The sequence below is a fragment of the Haliotis asinina genome, chromosome 10, assembly GCF_037392515.1.
Source record: "Haliotis asinina isolate JCU_RB_2024 chromosome 10, JCU_Hal_asi_v2, whole genome shotgun sequence".
NCBI lineage: Eukaryota > Metazoa > Mollusca > Gastropoda > Lepetellida > Haliotidae > Haliotis > Haliotis asinina.
In genome coordinates, this window is record NC_090289.1 from 30,417,490 (window position 1) to 30,439,329 (window position 21,840).

The following is a 21,840-nucleotide window of genomic DNA, read 5'->3' on the forward strand; positions in this document are numbered from 1 at the left end:
CATCGTGAACCCCAGGATGGGGACATGCCTTATCCGCCTTGCCGCACATCCGTAGAAGAAACCAATCCAGTTGAATCTGATGGGGAACCTTCTGCTGCCCAAACTCATGATTCTATAAATGAACTCTGTGTTACCACGTCTGGCCAGTCAGGTGAAGATGAAACAAGTGCTGAAACTTACTCCATCAAAGAGATAGACGCAGAAGAGAAAACATCGGTGAGTGATCTTTGTGCTTTAGGTTGCGGAAAGAGATCATTCAGATCGTTCAAGTGTTTTGTTTGAATATTTGATAGTACTAACGCCGCCAATCACACTTTGGCGAAAGATGACAATCTTCTGCGGGAGTTTCGGTTCAGTTTGTTGACAAATAACCGAAAACGCCGATTCATAATCTTAGAGTGATTCTTTTGTAAAGGGAAATCTTTACATTTCCCATAAAGAAATAACAATACATTTGGAAACATTTCGTCCTTTTCGATTCTGTATAGTACTACATACCATAAATAATCACATCTTTTTGAAATGACTACGTGCCTTTCACACAACTGACCTGGTATCTATTCCGTTTTACCTTGCTGGGTCCAGTGACCTTGATACGGTAGTCAAGTGTAATATATCAACATGCCAAATGCAAGTTGCAAGGATCTCCTATGACGATATCCTATAACGATTGGTGACATAAATATGAATATGAATATAAATCTTTAATGCCATAACTGATTATGATGTTAGGATTCATACAAATGTGAAGTATGCTGCTTCTCATTGCATTGTGATAATTGTGGCAGCGCTTTGCATAGAGGATATTAATACCGTGTAATACCATTTCTAATAAACGCGTTAAAGAACAAATACACTCACATTTTTGTACTCTTTCAACCATCACATATAAAAGAATTATGGTTAGTCTAAGCGAAACATCAAATCTTAACGCGTGATTAATTAATACCGAGCGTTAATACCGACAACGAAATCATAATCAGGTTATGTAACTGTCGCTAGTATGACGCCATTTGAGGAGGAAGTTTCAGTTAGTAGCATCTAAAAACGATTTTCAATTAGTTGTATATAAAATATGTAGCAAACTTGTCGATTTACTGATTTCCCGGTGTCAGCAAAGACATGACGAATCGTTGTGCTGCAGGCAATAACAACTGACGAATCACAATGGCGTCACCGCCGGTAAAACGTTCGTTACTGAGAACGGTATTGATTCTGCTTGTTACCCTATGGTATTCGTCGTTTCTGAGTGCTATTTAAAGAGGAAACCTCTTCGTATTTTATTTTTAGTAAAACTTAGTTGACAGATTGTAACTGACGAGTGAAATGGAATTACATGCCAGATGAAAAAAATCGTCCCGTCCAGCCGCTGCATGAGAGTGGGAAGCGTATTGTCTCTCAAAAAATGATCTATCTGACAATTCACGTCCGTCTAAGATACTAACAGGGGAAGGGTAACTTAATTATGTTGTTCCTCTTAACATTTTACAAAGAAAAAACGCCATGAACACTGCCACGTGTTCACGTTGTCGATCGTTTCGATATCTATAAAACAGCTTGTGGCGCCTTTATTTCATAATGGGATGTTCAAATCAGTAATATGAAAATATCTGTTTCTACCTTTTAATGAACAAAGCAAAAGACATATTTCCCCTAAATCACTACTTTATTTGTGCGCTTTATGTGTATGGATGTGTGTGTGTGTGTGTGTGTGTGTGTGTGTGTGTGTCTGTGTCTCTGTGTGTGTACATATCTTAATGTAAACAAAATCACAAAACAACCACAGCATTATAACCTATATTTGATCTTATTTTGTGAAATCCTAATTTACAAACATCCACAATTCTGGACTTCAGGAACTACCAGCATCTATGTGCAGGCATGTCACACCACCATACCACAAAGAATACCCATGATGCAGTCTGCACCTGTACACTGAACCATCTTTCAGAAACAGGAAACCTGTGATGGAGATTCTTTGAACAGATGATGCACAGTTATCCAACCAATTAATAGGTTTGAAATAGAAATACACTAGATGAAATTAACTTCTTTTTCTTCAGAGATATTTCACTGCTAATTACTAATGTAATGTAATGTAATATACGTGTGTATATGCAGCGTGTGGAACAGAACAGCAATCCAACCGACTCCTTCGCCTGGATGAAGTCGGCTGGTCTCAAATGTGAAACTGAGGGCTTCCTTGTTGCTGCTCAGGACCAGTCACTTCCCACTCGCAATCGCCAGAATGTGATTCTTAATCAAAATGTGAACATGAAATGTCGTCTTTGCAAAGAATTGCACAGACACTGTCCAACACCTTGTCAGCGAATGCCCTTCCTTGGCACAAACAGCATATCTTAAAAGACATGATGGCATGGCTCGCTGCTTTTAGTATCGTCTCCGCCATGCCTGTGACTTTGACTCCGTGGTCCATCCATGGTACGACCCTGAACATGTCCAGGGCGTCCTGGAAAATGATGCTTTTAAGCCTCTCTGGAATAGGCCAATATACAGCCTGAGACGAATTCCAGCCAACAAACCTGATCTTGTGATGTGATTGACAAGATTTAGGAAAAGCATGATAAATATGCAGACCTCACCTTTGAAATGTCTCGCTTGCATCCCAAGTACACTGTCGTCAGGCTCCCCATTGTTCTCGGTGCCCTTGGTTTGGTATCTCCTGATTTCTTTTCGCAGATGAGGAGAGTGCCCGGGTTCTCCACCGGGAGCACATCCCTTCTGACAATCTGGGTAATGCAGAAGGCTGCATTGTCGGGGAGCCTCCATATTCTCCGGAAAGTTCTTGGTGGGTTCGACTAGGCAGTGTTTCCTCGGAGAAGTACCATTTGCTGTCTGGGCTGTTTGTAGAGGGGGAGAGGGCTCTAAGCTTATGATGAGCATTACCGGCCTGACTGCCAGGATCACCCAGATTCGATAAATATGCAGACCTCACCTTTGAAATGTCTCGCTTGCATCCCAAGTACACTGTCGTCAGGCTCCCCATTGTTCTCGGTGCCCTTGGTTTGGTATCTCCTGATTTCTTTTCGCAGATGAGGAGAGTGCCCGGGTTCTCCACCGGGAGCACATCCCTTCTGACAATCTGGGTAATGCAGAAGGCTGCATTGTCGGGGAGCCTCCATATTCTCCGGAAAGTTCTTGGTGGGTTCGACTAGGCAGTGTTTCCTGGGAGAAGTGCCATTCGCTGTCTGGGCTGTTTGTAGAGGGGGAGAGGGCTCTAAGCTTATGATGAGCATTACCGGCCTGACTGCCAGGATCACCCAAACCCTCTCTGCTGTATTTCAATTCTAATCTGTAAAACATAATAATAATCAACTAATAATCAACAAACCTTAAACTATTTGTCTCAAAACCAACATCTTGATAAACACTACTTTGAAGCAGTCTTCAAACAATAGTCACCTACGCAAGTGGTTGTGATTTCTAAGAAGTATTACATCAAATATGGGTTAAATATATGTTTCAATAATCATCCCAGTGAGATGAATAGTCAGCTGAGAATTATGTTCCAAGACTGAATAATGCTGTACCAGGGTGTGACCAGGGCACCATTTGTTTTTTCAAATTCCCTGGATGTTCAAATAACCTTTTTATGCTTTATGATACTAGTAATGCTCAATTTCAGAATGATTTTTTAGTAAATCACAGATATCTCACAGCAGGAAAGCGGGAGCCAAGAAACTAAGTCAGTACCAAGTGATTACTCTGCTGTGATATGTATTATAGTGTTTGAACGTCTAGCTTTAAAACCACACGATTCTAATTTGTCGGTCAAGTGAGCATAATTACTTATAACTGATAAGTGTATTATTCATTTTATATTACCTTTCTACGTTTACTAAAGAACGCAAGAACGCAAGATTCTTAGAAAACACATATACCTTGCTATAATTTCCAATGAATTAATTATAATGGCAGTTTTAAATACTGTATTACTGTTATAATACACCAGTCTACCTCCCATGCTTGTAAAAATATGTTATAACAAAAATTCAAAACAAATGTTCTCATAGTTAAGAAAAACAATCTTATGTCATTCCGTCAGATATTCCAGAAAGTCAATATTCTTCTCGCATAGTTTTCGTCTCGATCCATACAGAGCACGGTAATTCAGTTCCACAAGGTCCCATGTCTTCAAAGAAATTCAGAAATATTTAAGTCGTGGTTTTATAAACACTTGTTTGAAATGATTTCGACATTTTGGATATTGCGCGATAGGCATCTGCTGACACTTTCATTTGAATAAAAAGGTATTGTTACTCCTCAAATATTTTGCACTAAATCACAGATACTGTAGAGCAGAGTAGGCCTTCAGATTGTGCTTTCTAAACGTGGAAACGTTCTGAAATAAGTGACAGCTTTACGAATATCTACGAGCGAAGGCAACAATATCCACCTCATTTTTCGCTAATGTAACACGTTTTGCTATTTTGACAGACAGTAACTGAAATCAGATCGCCGTCAATGTGTAACTGCTTTTTCGCCCGTCTCATTTCAACCTTATGGTCTACCATAAACTCAATGCCTCAGTTGATTAAAACTATTAAGCAAAATCAGTATTGCAGTTACAAGAATTATCCGTGTTTATTACATTTCCTGTTTGTCATCTCATTGGTAAAGGTCCGGAGTAGAATAGGATTTCAGCAACCCATGCTGGCCATAAATGGCGACTATGCTTGTCGTAAGAGGTGACTAACCGGATCGGGTGGTCAGACTCACTGACTTGGTTGACACACGTCATCGGATCCCAATTGGTCCAGATTCGATTATTTACAGACCGCCGCCATATGGCTGGAAGTTATTTCTGAGTGCGGCGTAAGACACTCACTCACTCACTGGTAATGATTTTGCGTTGTCGGCCCGGGAGCGCGAAATTTGGAATTTTAATATCCCCGGGAGCGCATCAAATCCAAAGTCCAGGGACCGGGACATTTGTTAATGGATAACAAGAAGTCATTACCGTAATCCGACATTACTGCACCCTGTAGCGACTGATCCACTTGGCTCATGTTCATTATCAACAGGGCAAATGTACAGGTTCGAGTTACCTTGGTTGACACACACAGAGGAGGGCAACATTTATTTTACGACGGATTTCGATTCAGATGTAGGAAAACAAGAAATGACACAAGATATTGGAGTTGTGTTGTTCCCGGGTGTGCAGCCGGCGTTAACACCAGGGACAGAGTTCTTCAAGCTGCCCTCGGCATACAACATCCTCACGAGGCTGTTGAATTTGAGTTGGAAGTTGCAGCTTTCAAATCAAAACTGTTACATAGGTAAGATATTTGTTCATTCAAACAAATAACATCTTTCACTGAGTCAAACGAGGTAGCTAATATGAAACCATTAACTATTATTTATGTCTAATTCATTCAGTGGTATATTAGTATTTACGTGAACTGTGTTCATTGATGCATCCATTTGTTCATTTGTTATTTTCACAACGACGACGCCAATTCCAACTATCTACGGGGAAGAGATATCGAGACTGCGTTAGAATGACGATGTTGTTCCCGGTGATCTTCTGTGAGAGAGATTCAGTACAGTAGATGGCGATTATCCGCTACAGACAGGGACAGAAAGCACTGCCAAGATCGCCTGTATCAAAACAAGAGATCAACCTGACGGACAAGTTTTACGAGACTGTGGGAAGAGAGTTGCTGCACAACCAGGGGGATCACATTTTAGTCTTCCTGGCGGAGAGTAACCTGGAACACCTAGGTGGCAGCGGAGGCCGTCATATTTTGTGATGGTAGGTTTTATACATCGCCCAAGCTCTTTCATCAGGTATACACAGTTCATGCCGAAGTTCAAGTTCCCGCTGGTGTAGTGCCTGCTTCCGGACATGAGAGAAGAAACGTGCACGCGGATGTTCCTGTACCTGAAAGACAAAGCACAGGGAGAAACATTGACCTGAACCCGACCACAATGCAGATACACTTTGAATTGGCAGCCCACAACGCATCTGGAGAAGGACTCAGAAAGAAGGTCTGGCGCAAGAATACAAAGACGGAGGGTTGTTCGACGAACTGCTGCTCTCCCCCTGGTACCAGACACCAGATGGAAAATATATGACTGAACACCATAGCTAACAGTCCAGAAGGTCCTGAGGTAAGCGTGGATCATGTAATCTACAAGTGAGTGAATGAGTTAGAATTTTACATCGCATCGGCAATATTACAGCCATATAGCGATGAAAACAAGGTAATCAATCTAAAACATCCGTCGACAAAGGACAGTATAAATAACTAGATTATCACAGATATATTGACGTTAAAACTAGTCATGAAATCTAAAATATTTTAACTAGAGAGATACAATGTATAAAACAGGCTATAGTTCGCCAACAACTGAAGGTAGATCACCGTACCAGGGACTATGGGGACTTACAGTACTTTTGCTACCTGCATGGACCCTAGCTGGATTTATATCATCCCTTCAGCTGCAGGCGATGAAGTGAATTTTAGCCAAAATTAAAATGACAGGGATACTACAATTAAAATAGACGGTAAAATGAAATTACCTTTGAATGCCTTGGGACTTATGTGCCTTCTAAGGAGGACAATAATTTTACACTACTTCAAAACCCTTGAAGGTACACCACTAACAATCTCAGTTACTAATCCAAATTACCACTCATAAAATATTTATCTATTTACAAATCTGATATCAAATTCAATTCTTTTAAAAATGCGATAATTAAATGATAACTAACATTACTAAAAAGATCCTTCATAGTTCGTGTTTTAAAATAGTTATCCCTTGTGACGGAATATTCAACACAGTCAAGCAAGACAAGCTTGACTGTGATTCTTTCATCACAAGGGATACAGAATCGAGGATCCTCACCTTTCAATAGGTATTCATGAGTATATCTTATGTGACCAATACGACATCGTCGCATTGATGATGATCCTCTTCAAATCTGGCCTGACAACCCAAGTGGGTATAACCAACATAAGGCTTTATTTTATGTAATTTATTGATACCCACTTGGGTGTCCCACTTCCTTTGCATCAGATGACGGACATACGATCTAATTATAGCCCTATAATCAGAGTATGGAATATGAAGTGGTGTCACAGATTTGTTTATTGCTGCTTTAGCAGCAAGATCGGCCATGGTGTTACCAGAAATGCCAACATGGCTGGGCAACCAACAACATACGATGTCATATTGGCCAGTAGCAAGATCATTATATAACTCAATAATTTCTATTAAAAGTGGATGTTTACATGATTAGTTTTTAATTGCCTGAAGACATGAAAGTGAGTCAGAAAATATTATATACTGTTTATGCTTAGGATGCCTTTGAATATATTTAAGGGATGAGACTATTGCGTTTGTTTCTGCTGTAAATATAGAACTATCATGCGGTAATCTAGAAGATATTGTTCTGGATCGAATGACAGTGGCACAAGCCACTGCGCCACCATCCTTGGATCCATCAGTAAATAATGATTTGTATGCATTGGATTCAATTTTTAATTGACTGTATTCTTGTTTATATTGTAATTCATTAGTTTGCGATTTTTTAAAAGTTGTCAGTGTTAAGTCAACTTGTGGCCTTACTAGTTGCCAGGGAGGAGAAGAAAGAAGGCGGAAAGGAGCTATATTTTCCAGTTCAATGCCGGCAGCAGGAATGAGTGATTGAATTCTGAGCCCCAGAGGTGGAGTAAGAGAAGACTTTTTGTTATACAGATCCTCATAAAGAGTAGTAAACACACAGTTATAAGCAGGCTTGGACGCATTGGAATATAGTTTTGTGACATATTGAACCCATTTAGAACTGGCAACAACTTTCAGTAAATCTAGAGCCTTCAGGCATTTATTTTTCAAGTACTGTATGTGAGGTAAAAACGTCAGGTGATGATCAAACATTATACTTAAGAACTTAGCTTCTTTAACAACTTTTATAGGAGTGCTATCTAGAACTAAATCTGGATCCTTGTGAGGCTTATATTTCCTACAGAAGTGTATACATTTTGTTTTAATCTTCGAAAATTTAAATCCATTTTCTAACCACCACTTATGAATTCTATTTAAACATAACTGCAACTGCCTCTCAATAGTATTCATATTTTTTCCAAGACATGAAATGTTAAAATCATCCACAAAAAGAGATCCATCAATGCAATCATTTAAAACCTTAGAAAGACTATTGATTTTTACACTGAACAATGTGACAGATAAAATGCTGCCTTGCGAGATACCCTGATCCTGATTTATAATGATCAGGCAGGGTAGATCCCACTCGGACTTGAAATTGTCTGTCATTTAAAAACCTGGATATGAACTGAGGCAAACGGCCACGTAATCCAAAATCATGTAAATCTTTTAAAATTCCGTGTTTCCATGTAGTGTCGTATGCCTTTTCTAAGTCAAAGAATATAGACACTGCATGTTGATTTTGAATCATTGCATTTTTTACGAATGATTCTAATCGAACTAAATGGTCAATAGTACTTCGATGTTTCCGAAATCCACACTGAATATTTGTGATTAGATTATTAGATTCGAAGTACCATGTCAGTCTATTGTTGACCATGCGTTCCATGGTTTTGCAAACGCAGCTGGTTCATGAAATGGGTCTATAATTTGAGGGGTCAGTATGGTCACGTCCAGGTTTAGGTATGGGCACAACCATTGCTTCACGCCATGATGGGGGGAAGTTACCAGACGTCCAGATTTCATCAAAGATTGCAAGCAGAGTTTCCAAACATGCTTCTGGTAAGTGCTTCAGGAGTTGATAATGGATATTATCCGCTCCCGTAGCAGTATCATGAGCTTGACTAAGTGCAGTATGAAGTTCGTGGATGGAAAACAACGCATTGTAATCTTCTCCATTATCTGAAGTAAAGCTGATATTTTTCTTTTCTTGTTCTTTTTGATATCTTATAATTTATATTTTTGATATTTATAATTTAGGATCGTAATTAGATGAGGAAGAATGTTTAGCAAAACAAATTTAGTTTAGGCGTTTGTGTTGTTTAAATGTACGCCTTGCTTTTGCATTTAAAATTTTAAAGGTATTAAAATTATGTACCATAGGATGGCGACGGAAATAACGCTCGGCCTTTTTCCTTGCCTTCCTTGTTTTTCCTTGCCTTCCTTGCTTGCTTGCAATTATTGTCAAACCATGGTTTACAAATGTGAGGGTTTGCAGAGGACCTAGGAATACATGCATCAGCTATGTCATGTAGTACATCAGAGAAACGTTTTATTGGATCTGAAACATTACGTAGAAGAGCATGCGTTAATTTCTTTGATGTTTCTTTTTCAAACAAGGACCAGTTTGCCTTTGAACAATTCCATCGTGAAGAAGCAGGGTTATCAGCTGGCACAACAGAGCGTAATATAGTGGGGAAATGGTCACTGCCACAGAGGTCATCATGGACTGACCATTCGAATTCAGAAAGTAGGGTGGAATCAGAAGCAGATAGATCAAGAGACGAATAGGTTCCTGTCCCTGGGTGTAAATAGGTTTTAGAATTGTCATTGAAAATGCATAAATCATTCTGTGAAATGAATTCATCCAATGTCTTCCCTTTATTGTTTGTATTAGCACTTCCCCAGAGCGGGTTATGTCCATTAAGGTCGCCCATAATGATACACGGCTTAGGAAGTTGATCATACAGTGCCTGAAGATCGGTTTGATGAAGATTAGAAGATGGTGGAATATAAAGAGAACACAAAGTAAAGACAATGTGTAATGTTATACGCACAGCAACAGCTTGAAGTGGAGTATTTAGTGGAACTCGGCTCTGGATGACACCTTGTTTCACGAAGACTGATGAGCCGCCAGTTGTTTTAACACCTGGAGGCGAATACAAATGATATGAATTATACTGCCGAGCATCCAAGTGATCGGTATTCTTCAGATACGTTTCTTGAAGACAAAATGCTGATAGACTTATGTCTTGTATTAATAACTGTAAGTCATTTAGGTTATTCCTAAATCCTCTACAGTTCCATTGAATAATGTTACAGGAGCTATTCATGGTGGCTCGATTGGTGATCTAGACCGGGGTGGGGGTCCACTCCCATGCACTTGAGATGAAGGGAGAGCCTCCATATCAAGAAGCCCATATGAGTTATGGACCTCAACTGGGGATGAGGAAGAAGGAACCGTCAAATTTTGTAGGCCCCTGGATCGTCTCATCTGCTTCTTTTCCTTTTGTGCTAATTGGACATTATCCTGAATAATTTCACTTTCAATTTCTGGTTCTATGTCAGATTGAGTCATCTTGGTCTGTGAATCTGAAGTAAGACAATGTGAAGCATAGTGACTGTAAGTAGTATCACCAAATGTAAGCTCGTCTTTCACCCATGATATGGTTGTTTGACAACTTTTCGAAGCAGTAAGAACTTTGTTAACAGGAGTAGGAGCTGCAGATGAAACAGTAGCAGAATATGTTTTGGCAGACGTAATTATGGAAGGATGCTGAGCCAATTTTTTTGCTTCTTGCTAAGAAAAAATTTGAGTATACTTTAGTTTGAGAATGTTAGATTCATGAACATATCGATTCAGATTTTGGATGAAGCAGTATGGTCATTTGCACAGTTTGCACATTTGGTGGTATCACTGGTGCAATCTGAGCTCTCATGAGCGCCAGCACAACGGACACACACAGCACTACGAGTGCAGGATTTTGCACCATGACCAAATTTCTGACACTTAAAACGTCGGAGCGGGTTTGGTATGTATACCTCCACCCCAATGTTGAAGTATCCCGCCTTGATTGATTTTGGAATTTGTTGAAGAGCAAAGGTGAACAAATATGTGTTTGTTTTGAATATTTTATCATTTTGGGTTTTTTTGGTGAAACGCTTGACAACTGTAACGCCTTGGTCTTTTAGTTCGGCAACAATCTCACTTTCGTCCATGTCAGAGAGAACACGGCGATAATCTCTAATGATACCTTGACAGGAGTTGAGAGTTTTGAGTACTGAGACAACTACCTTGACATTGACAAATTGTTGTAACCCCAACAGATTGACGGATTGTTGCCTTCGTGTGCATTCAACTAAGAGTGAACCATTTCGAAGGCGTATAACATTTTTCACGACTCCACAAATACTTTCAATACCTTTGGAAATGGCAAACGGATTCACCTTCACCGGGTTACCACCAGCAGAAGTGATAACAATAAACCGAGGCCATGAAGTACTATTGGTAGTAATTGCTTCATCATCAGATGAAACACAATCTACATGTCTCCTTTTGTAATTTTTTGATGGACCAGATTGTGCGTGTTTTGCCATGGTGGTAGAATAGGATTCAACACCCTTGCTCCCCACCCGCCATCGAGTGTCAACATGGACGGTGATGCAGGGGAAGCCAGCCTGCAACACCAGAGTTACAAAGGCGTCATACTCCAGAATACATAGACATGAAAAGCCATGATATCTTAAAGACAAAGTGTCAGACTGGTTCAATCCATTACACAGTTCTTAAGAACACGTAATTCAGAGGTCTGTATAACCAGATTGGCCCATGAGCCACCGCCTTCTGGCATAGGACTCTAGGCAACGAGACAATGATAATTTGTGTATTGAAATTTTCAAATAACCAAGACCCAATAGTATAAAAGGTGCAATAATGACAATCTCTAAGCACAGGGCTTGGCGTGACCAGCCGATTGACTGAATCGGCCCATTCAACCACCCGTCTAGGTGACGTCAGGGCCAAAGTGGTGTGTTAGGCAACAGGAACACGATTACAGGCCCCTGTTGCCCTCAACCACCAGGATCCCTTCCTCCACCGACACAGGGCCGCAACCCACGGCAAACGGGTTGGTGGACCAAATATCCCCCCGGGGCCACAACGGGGGTGTCGGTGAGCTCTTAGAGTTACCCAGCACCCACCACGAGGAGGTGGCTCGCCACGAGTGCCGTAATCTACAAGTATTTCTTTTTGTAAATACAACTTTTTGTAAAGTGTAGTAATAAGTTTTATAACCTATCAATGCTGAATTTGTTTTAGGTAGTAGCCTTCATGAATTACATCACAACTACCTGGGTGGAAGGCACCCAGTTCCCGCCAGCAGTTTGGAACCATTATGAGACGGCACGTCACCTAACAACAACGTCGAGGGTTGGAATTCCAAACTAAACAAGCTTGCGAGGAAGTGCCATTCGAACATTCATGAGGTCGTCCAGCTATTTCGGAGGGAACAACTCAACACAGAAGTTAACATTCTCGGCCTAGAGCATCACTGAAAGGATCCAGCCAAGAAGGAGAAGTGCAGAAAGGTGGACAACAGAATTCGAAGTTTGAAGGAGGATCTTCGCAACAACAGGTTGGGTGTCCTGCAGTATACTGACTCTGAGTCTGATCTGCGGGAGTTGGAGTAAAGACTGAGGCAATGAAATATCGCAACTCTACAGTGGATTATAAACAGTAAAATTGAGTGAACATAGATATATCTTTACATTAAAATTATTTTTAAACAATAACACTGCTTATCCAAGTTTTGTTTTCTTGTGTCTTTGTATGATTTTCTGTGATGAGTGCAGTAAGAGTGCAAGTGACTCCACAAAGTACCGGGATCGCGACACTGATTTTAGGGGTGATTATCTCAAATTTCGCGTTCCCGGGCCATAACCGATTTTGCAGATGTATGAAAGTTTTGGAAACTCTCACTCTCGAGCAGACGGAGGTTTCGTGAAGTATGGTTTCGTCATTTCTTCCTCGCCTGATCGTGAGGCCTATCGCTTTTCTTGATCCGCCTCATTTTGTTTTGTCTTGACGAAAAGCTTTTAGCTGACTAACTGAGACATGTTTTGCTCTGATTTTCAGTTTAGAAAAGCATTGTTTGTTTAATTTCCAAGTGTAGTACAAACTGCCACGATAAAAGATAACGGGGAAAACGCCATGAAAAGTCGGTATATCGTCATGGCATTTCCTACGACAGAACACGAGACCAGTGCAAGTGTCCTAGCATTGGCGGATGCAGAGGTGGGGTTCAGGGGGCATGGACCCTTAATCTACCCCCACCCCCACCCCCATCCCCTCCCCCTTTTTGGAAATGGCATATGATCACACTGAAGGTTTCTTTGAAAATTCTTTATATAATCTATAATATATAATCTAACCATTAAGTATCGCCGAGGAGGTCTTTATCGCCAATTTGTGATTATCACACGTTTTCGACAATTGAAAAAAAAATATGTAGAATGTAGCATTTAGTTATTAATATATAAATTACGCTTTGAGCATCAGTTTCTCACGCATCTGAATCCATTTCGGTAGTAAATCCTGGGACACTATATTTTATGTACACTCATATCAGTGCACCTATTATCGTAGGTAGGTAGTCGGTTGCAGCAGAAATGCCAGTCATCATAGCTTGAAATAAAATATTTACCTATCATATAATATGCCCATCAGTCAGTGTTGTGAGTCATTTTATATATGTGAATTTATTGATTCATTTCTTACTAAAGCTCTTAACTACAGTGTGTGAAGCCCATTTTCTGGTGTCCCCCGCTGGAATATTGCTAAAAGCAGCGTAAAACTAAACTTACTCACTCACTAAAGCTTTCAAACAATTAGTCTTTCACAGATATTTGTCCCAAGAAGATGTGTATTTTAGAATTACATGTACATATGTGCTTCCTGTTTGGGTAGCATTATGTTGACAAAATATTTCCCATGACAGACCGTATACCATATACGAATATGTGCCATATACCATATACGAATATGTGCCCTTATCTTAGTAGCAGTAGTATTGCTTCTTCTGTGTCTTAAATATAAATATATAATATAGTGAATATTAAATGAATATTATAATATCATTTCCTTTTATTTTACTGAATATTAAGAAAATCAAAACAGTTTAATGTGTACCCTTAATTCAGGAAATTAAAATGCAGTCATTGTAAGAATTTGCAATATTTTTATGCACCATTTATCCATTCAGTGAATTTATATTTCATGCATCACAATCTGTTACAGGCATAGAAAGAATAGGTTTCAGCAGGGATGTATTTGTCTCCCTGATTTCAGTCATGCCCATGTTTATCGTGTTTGAACGTTGCTACATGTAAGTGATGATTGACACAATTCATTCGTTACTATTATTTTACAGTTACTTGGCCATTGTTTCTCACTTCTTCCGGTACCCGTTAAATAATTACGTTTTCCAAATCCCAATCCCTTAATACACAACCCGGCGAAATTCACACAAGAAGAATTTCACGTTTCGCGCACTGCATCAGTTAACCGTCGTAGTGAATTACATGAATGGAGCCTAATCGGCTGTAATACGAAAGAGATTTGAGTGCACATACAACGGAAATACACTGCACTTTTAAATGTGTGATATCCAGACATCTAGTGTCATACTTAAATTACCGATTGCAAAACGTCAACAAAAACATGATCTGAAAACGATCAGGTGATTCTACCGCCTCGCTTCGAAATGCCATTTCGCGATTCAATATTTCAGAACATATCAATTGGTATATCATCATAAAAGGGTAAAGATATACTGTTACTGTTCATGCATATGCTGTAACGTTACCGATGAAGGTGAAGAGTACACTGGTTAACTGTCTCTAAGCGTAATAGCAATACGTACAGCTCACATTGCGCATACGACATGCGCTGTCAGTTCAAGGTTGGACCGTCCGGATCAGCGCACCTAGCGGATTAGTGAAGAAAAGATAAATTCAAAAAGTTCGCCCATTCTGCACACACGTTGGTGAAATGGTGGTCACGTGAGGCGTTTTCACAAAGGAGAGCACTGCATGCACCCCGCGTCGTTCATCACAGTTGAAATGAGAGGATGCGTCAGATTATTCTATAAACTACCTTGTACTACCCATTGTCAAAATAATTCAAATGTGGAGTTTCTTTTCTTCTTCAATATATATGCCGAAATGGGTTTTCATTAACAGTAATGGTAGATCATCATTCCTGACCACACAGCATAATGTTTGCTTAATGGATTGGGTATCTCAAAAACTACACCACTCATACGGCCTCTCTGATCCATTACTTGGTCAATTAGACAATGCAAATGTATTTTTAACAAGGGAATCGTCGGACTAAAACACGTTTTTTTTCAATTAATTTTGAAAGACTCTACAAGAAAACAAGCCCACTATGAAAACATCCAACGTCGAAATCGTGTCTAATACTCATGCCCGAACTGACTACAACACTGCAGCGTCGGTGGAATACCACTACATTGACAACGTCCAAGACTCCGTCTATCAACAGGCGACGGAGGAAAACCAACCGGAAGCCGAAAATGATTATGAATTCATTGCTGAAACCAATCCTGGTTATGACTACATTGAACCAGTAAACGACCCTCGTACGGTAAGATTTGAAGTGTTGTTTCTAGGTCAATAGGTCTCAACATTACTCTTTATGCTCAGCAATATTATGAATGCCAAAATACTAAAATCCTTAAATTTTATAAAAAAGCATATTGTATTTATGAGAAACGGACGGGGTATTTGGATACAACTTGGAGCACTCACTCTGTAGTATTAACATAAATATTGTTTCCCTTTCTTTATACAAGACGGACAGATAGAATTGGGAACAGTAGAACAATTGCAAACGTTAAAATAATCTTTTTGAATGACAAATACATGTTTGAACAATTTTAAATACATATATGTTATAATTTATTCCAACAGTCTGATCTGCATTGCAATAATAGTTACTCAAAGTTTATGTTCACAACATTGTGCAAATTAGACATCATGACAGTTCTCTATCCAGTATATGACTGTGCAGTTTATAATTGACACTCAAATAAGTAATGGTAAGAATTTCCACGGACATTTCCACAAGGGTTGGGTTATCATGTATATCAACACGGAATAGATCAGTGGACTACACATGTAACGTAGTTTTGTAAGGATCATATTTACATGCCCCGATTCACAATCAAACTATTGAGGAACAGATTCATGTTTTAGAACAATATTAGTTAGAAACTTCTGCATAATGAACATCACATTGCATTAAAACAACGACCACTCGAGACCAGTAGTCACGATCGCCATTTTGGTTACAGTGCTAACGGGTTCTCTATGAACTGCGAATAAGTATCGTGAAAGGTGTTTCATTCGGAAGTTCACTTTTCTGAACCAAAATTAACATACTAATACTAATACGTTAAAAGGGAGCCTAATTTTCATGATACCAATATAACTTACAAAACTGAAATGCAACTGAATCATAACGTCCTGGCGACATAAAAATATAAACTGTTTTTCCTGGTTTCAGTTTTCGAGAAGGGGTATTGTTTGTCTCGTACCTATATTTGCTGGCGTGGTAGTGAACACCATGGCTGGCTTCTTCTTTGGGGCCTTTCTACTGCCGATCCCTACAGTTGTACAGATGGTCTCTAGCAGGGAAACTTCTACCATATTCATGGTAGTTAACGCAGTGGCAGGTATGATGTGTTGGCGACACGTGATTATAGTTTGTGTTTCTTTTTTTAAAAAACTATTGACAAGTCACCGCTTTAACAATGATCTGTAACTGGAATGATTCACCAAAGCTTAAAGCATCATGGCAACAAACGTCATAAATTTTCCGTCTATTGTGTCAGTAATTGTCAAGGAAAAATATGTTTCCACACAGAAACTAAATATTGTCATATTTTGCATTCAGTCACGAGGAGGAACATGTTTCTCATATGTTGTTAATTTCAGCTGCCTCTTCTGGTCCGCTTATGATCAGATACGGCTTCCGCAAGGTCGCTTTTTTCGGAAGTGTTTTACTCATCTTTTCCTGTATCTCGTCGTCATTGGCAACCATAGATGACCTTAAGCCATTCATCACACTCAGCGTCATGAAAGGTCTGTTTCGAATCGATATTCAAGTGAAACCTTGGAGGTATAGTGTTAGTTTCTAGACACGATCCTCGTGTGACGAATACATAATGTAATGAGTCATTAGCATATTGAGAGGCATATTGAAGGTCTACTGAAAGCTGATGAATATGAGTGTTGTGAAAGGAAATTTGGAAATGATGACGCAGCTAAGTGTGCATTTGTGCAGTGTATTTAAAAAGGACAGTTTCAGGACTCACTCACTTGGCTAAGGCTAGCTGATTTGGTTGACACATAATACCGTATCACAAATGAATAGAACGGTGTTCATGCTGATGATCACTGGATTGTATGGTTCAGACTCGATTATTTATGGACCATCGCCATACAGCAGGAATAATGCCGAATGTCGCGTTAAACAAACAACCAACCAACCAACTTCTTCATTATGCAGCTTCTAAATGAGACTAAAAGGTGTACTCAACATGCATCCATTTATTTCCATTCCCACCAGCCTCCTCCCACAAATCAATTCTTAAGAGTTACATATTGATATGAAGCCTCTGTATACCCAGGGCTCGACCTTGATAAACGCCATTCGATTTCCTTGCTAGGTTTTTCTGTTGGTCTTCTTCGATCTACTGGAGTGGTAGCTACAGTAGACCACCTCAAGACTCGCCCAGCTGTCGCAGTTATCATCAGCTACAATAGCTTCATCACTGGAGAATTTAGTTCCCTATTCACCCTCATTCGCTCCGGAATAGGGCTTGAGATACCTGCTTTATTGGGACTTGTGGCGGTATTGTTTCTACAAAAGAACTCACACACCCATCAAAATGTGACCATGCTCTTCAAACATCCACCGTTTTATGCCCTCGTATTGCTAGCAGCTGTCTGTTCTATGGGTAGGTATTTTGGATGTTGTTACTTGAAGATAATGCAGAGCGTGAATCAAAGTTCTGTGATGATTCAGCAGTCACGGGAACCATCACTCGATATGAAGGTTGATGCCCCGTATCTGTTAATGGTCTGATCTTTGTTGAAAACAACTATGATTGATACAAGAAAAATGTTTTTGTATTCTTTTTAAAGGTGATGTTTGGTATCACTTTTCAACCTTTTGAAAACATTGTAAGCCGTCGGTCTTACAAACAGGTCAGGGGCTGTGGTGTAGCCTAGTGGGTAAAGCGTTCTCCCATCACCCCAAACTTTTGATTCCCCACATGGGTTAAATGTGCGAAGCCCATATCTGGCCGTGATAATGCTGGATATTGCTAAAAGGGAGGGGAGATACTTACTCACTCACTCACAACAAACTGGTCAGAAGGAATCCATTCCAATGTCGTATTCGCCAATACATGTGATGGTCTTGTTTTCCAAGTTGTGTGCTAAATGTAAGTGGTTTTCCATGTCAGATTATAAGGATCATAGATGTAATAATGTCTAACAGGGTTTGCAAGCAGGCAAGTCTTCGTCATGGAGTCTAAAACGTGGACGATTATTATGGTGATCGCTGTCTGCATCATCCCTATCATCGTGCTGGTTGTTCTCTTGGTCATCCGAAACAAATTCCAATTCCTGACAGAATGTCTGAAAAGGTCAGCCCTTTTACCCGTAGGACTATCGGTCGTAGGTGCTGGTGTCGTTGTCACTGCCCACAAGGTGACCTCTCCTGATTTGGTGATTGTCAGTACTGGATTTGCCTTTCGTGAGTAAATTAAATCTACTTTACGCACTCCACTGCACATCCATAAAAAATCTGGAGATTGGCTATTTGATCACATTGGAGTGGGAGGGTAGTTGCAATATATATTATGACTCAAACTGTTGAAAACCCGTAACGTTCTCTGACGCATTTAGCGTCAATCTCTTGAATAAAACAAAAAAATGTTTAATGTATAACATTAAAATGGTGGACGCGGCCGTGCTTCGGATTTCATGTTTTATCAACACTATGCCCTCGCTAGCAGCATTCAACAGCTTCGAATAAACTTCTGGGACCGGGGCCCAGACATTATTTTCAGCTGGAAAACTGCGGAGTGTGGCGTTAAACACCAAACAGACACGCACAATAGCATTGAAGATTTATATAGATTTGTGCTGGGAATGTTATGCGGTTTTCTGTTTTGTCCGATAGAGACAACTGAATGCTTACAGGTTGTTCAGCTTGACCTGATCGAGTTACTCCACATGTGCATGACCCGGGAGGTCAACCGGCACTGGTCCAGTTAACTTCTTTAAATAGGGGAGCTCGCTGTCGAAAAGCCCGAACAGGAAACATTAAACCATCTGCGGCTAACTGTTTAAAGAAAGTTAGCACTTTGCTGACGATTTCTCGACACTGAGATGTCAAACGCCGACCTTGTCTCTGTTGTTCGGGACATGTTGATAATCACCTGACAAAGTCACGCCCCTTCACAATAATACACCAAATCAGTTGTGACACGACCACGCAATGCATTAGTATTCACTTGATCAGGTCAAGCTGAACAGCCTGTAAATACTTCAATTTTTGTTCCAGTGCTCTCCCAGGTAATGTTGCCAGTAGCTCTGGTCAGCAGTACTGAAAGAAGCAGCCTGAAGCTGGCCCTCCCTCTCTTGTGCTGTTGTCAGTTAGCGGGAGGAATTATTGGTGCTGAGATTACGCGTGGGTAGTGTCCGGTATTTCTGTAGATTGATTGAAGTTTTGTTTGTGTTGTTGTATAACGCCGCACTCAGCAATATTCCAGCTATATGGCTGCAATCTGTAAAGATCGAATCTGGACCAGACAGTTCAGTCATCAATAGCATGAACATCGATGTACGCAATTAGGATGATGACATCTGTTAACCAAGTCGCCTCTTACGGCAAGCATGGGGTTCTGAAGACCTGTTGTAAACCAGATACACACGGGTCTCCAGCCATGTGATGTCCTTCTGTAAATAGTCGAGGTCATTGCCCACCATCCGGTCACTGATATCACGAGCATCAATTCAAGTAATTTGAATACGATTAAAAGTATCAACCATACAGTCAAGTGGCTGAAGAGGAGGGCACATGAATTCAAGTAAACTTATAACATGATGTATTTAACATGTTTTGTTTCATACGCGTCAATGTTTCATTAAATTTCTTATTATCTTTATGATACACATAATAATCAGCAACCCAAGCTTTTCCGTATTTAGTTTCAAGTGCACAATTAATACATTCCGTTGTTGATAATTATCGATTATAGATACTTATCTATGCTTCTAAGGGATTTTAGTTGTAATAAAGAAAATATCCTTATAGTAACTGTCTCATAAATGATTTATGCTTGCAACAGCATCTGTCATTGTGATTTTAGACAAAATCCTGAGGGAAACATCGTCAGTAAGTGGTGCCATGTATTTCGGTGGAGTATCCCTGATCGTTGCCGGAATTGGAGCCATCATTGCATGGGTGTTATTGGTAAGACGCGGGTCTCGTCCTAGCCATGTGCCTGCCGAACACATCAACCATGAGGAGGGAGATCACACTGGTGATGGTGAGAGAGACGACCATGCCGTGGGTCAAACCGAGGACCATGTCGAGGGTCAAACCGAGGACCATTTCCAGGACCATGTCGAGAGTCAAGTCGAGATTCAAGTCGAGGACCATGTCGAGGACCATGTTGAGGGTCAAGTCGAGGACCATGTCGAGGACCATGTCAAGATTCAAGTCGAGGGTCAAGTCGAGGACCATCTCGAGGACAATGTCGAGATTCAAGTCGAGGACCATGTCCAGGACCATGTTGAGGGTCAAGTCGAGGACCATGTCGAGGACCATGTCGAGGGTCAAGTCGAGGACCATGTCGAGGACCATGTGGAGGGTCAAGTCGAGGACCATGTCGAGGACCAAGTCGAGGTTCAAGTCGAGGACCATGTCGAGGACCATGTCGAGAGTCAAGTCGAGGACCATGTGGAAGGTCAAGTCCAGGACCACGTCGACAACCACGTCGTGGTCGAGGCTGAGGACACTTGGAATTGATAGATCCGTACACAACCAAACTGGTGTGACAGACGTAGGATGGTACACGACAGAAACGCTGTAAATAACTTTCCTATATCCAAGAAGGATTTCAAGTGCCTCCTCAAAACTCACCTCTTTCTCATTGTCTCTCACTTTGTGTCTGCACAGTTGTTCCGTGATTTTTTTTTCTGATATTGTCAAAGGGTCAGTGAGCACCTATTGGTGGAGACTAGACGCTTTCTAAATCTATTATTCCTACAAACTGGTCAGAGGTAATAAACATTCAACACAGGCAAAACTGTGAAAAATAGCAATACTACCTCTTATTTTTGCTGGAGTTATTATTCCATTAGAATTTGTCTTTTCATACAAGTTATTGTGGGGCATCTCTCGAACTTTTTGTATTGATTCTCGACCTTTTTGTATTGTGTTCATAAAAAGTATTTCAGTGGACAAGTGTGTTATCAAAATTGATGTTATCCTGTACGGCATACATCATTTCCAGTTTCTAATAGTGTCAGGAAGCCTGACCACTTGATCCCGTTAGACGCCTCTTACGTCAAGCATAGTTTACTGAAGATCAATTTTAACTCTGATCTTCACTAGTTTTACTCTTTTCACAAACACCCAGTGTCGTCACAATTTTTTAGTGATCCAGCTACCCATGCTTGTCATAAGAGGCGACAAACGGGGTATCGGGGTGTCAGGCAAGCTGACGTGGCGGTCACATGTTGTCGTAGCCCAGTTGAGTAGATCGAGTCTAAACATGCCAGTCACTGGATTGTCTGGTCCAGACTATTCTGTGCTTACCGTCGCCACATAGCTGGAGTATTGCTGGGTGAGGCGTTTAGAAAGAAACAAAACAAACAATGGAATACAGAAGTAGACGAACCTCTAATCTGTGTAGACAATAAGCAACGTTAAAGTTATGGCAACTACAAATCGATAACTCTTTATTAGTTTACAAAACTATTACACTTCGCGAGGAAAATAAATGAGAAGAAGATGATGGCTGCGAACGCTTTGCTGAAATAAAC

At 40.3% G+C, this 21,840-nt stretch overlaps 1 protein-coding gene across 1 annotated transcript; it reads left to right on the top strand.

Annotated features, from left to right (window-relative positions):
* Positions 1-15,139: 15,139 nt before the first annotated feature.
* LOC137298620 (uncharacterized) lies at positions 15,140-20,821 on the top strand. The gene is made up of 6 exons (XM_067830911.1): positions 15,140-15,358; positions 16,280-16,448; positions 16,711-16,857; positions 17,445-17,735; positions 19,352-19,477; positions 20,139-20,821. The coding sequence occupies exons 1-6, from the start codon at positions 15,140-15,142 to the stop codon at positions 20,819-20,821; spliced, it is 1,635 nt and encodes a 544-aa protein (XP_067687012.1).
* The last annotated feature ends 1,019 nt before the right edge of the window (positions 20,822-21,840 follow it).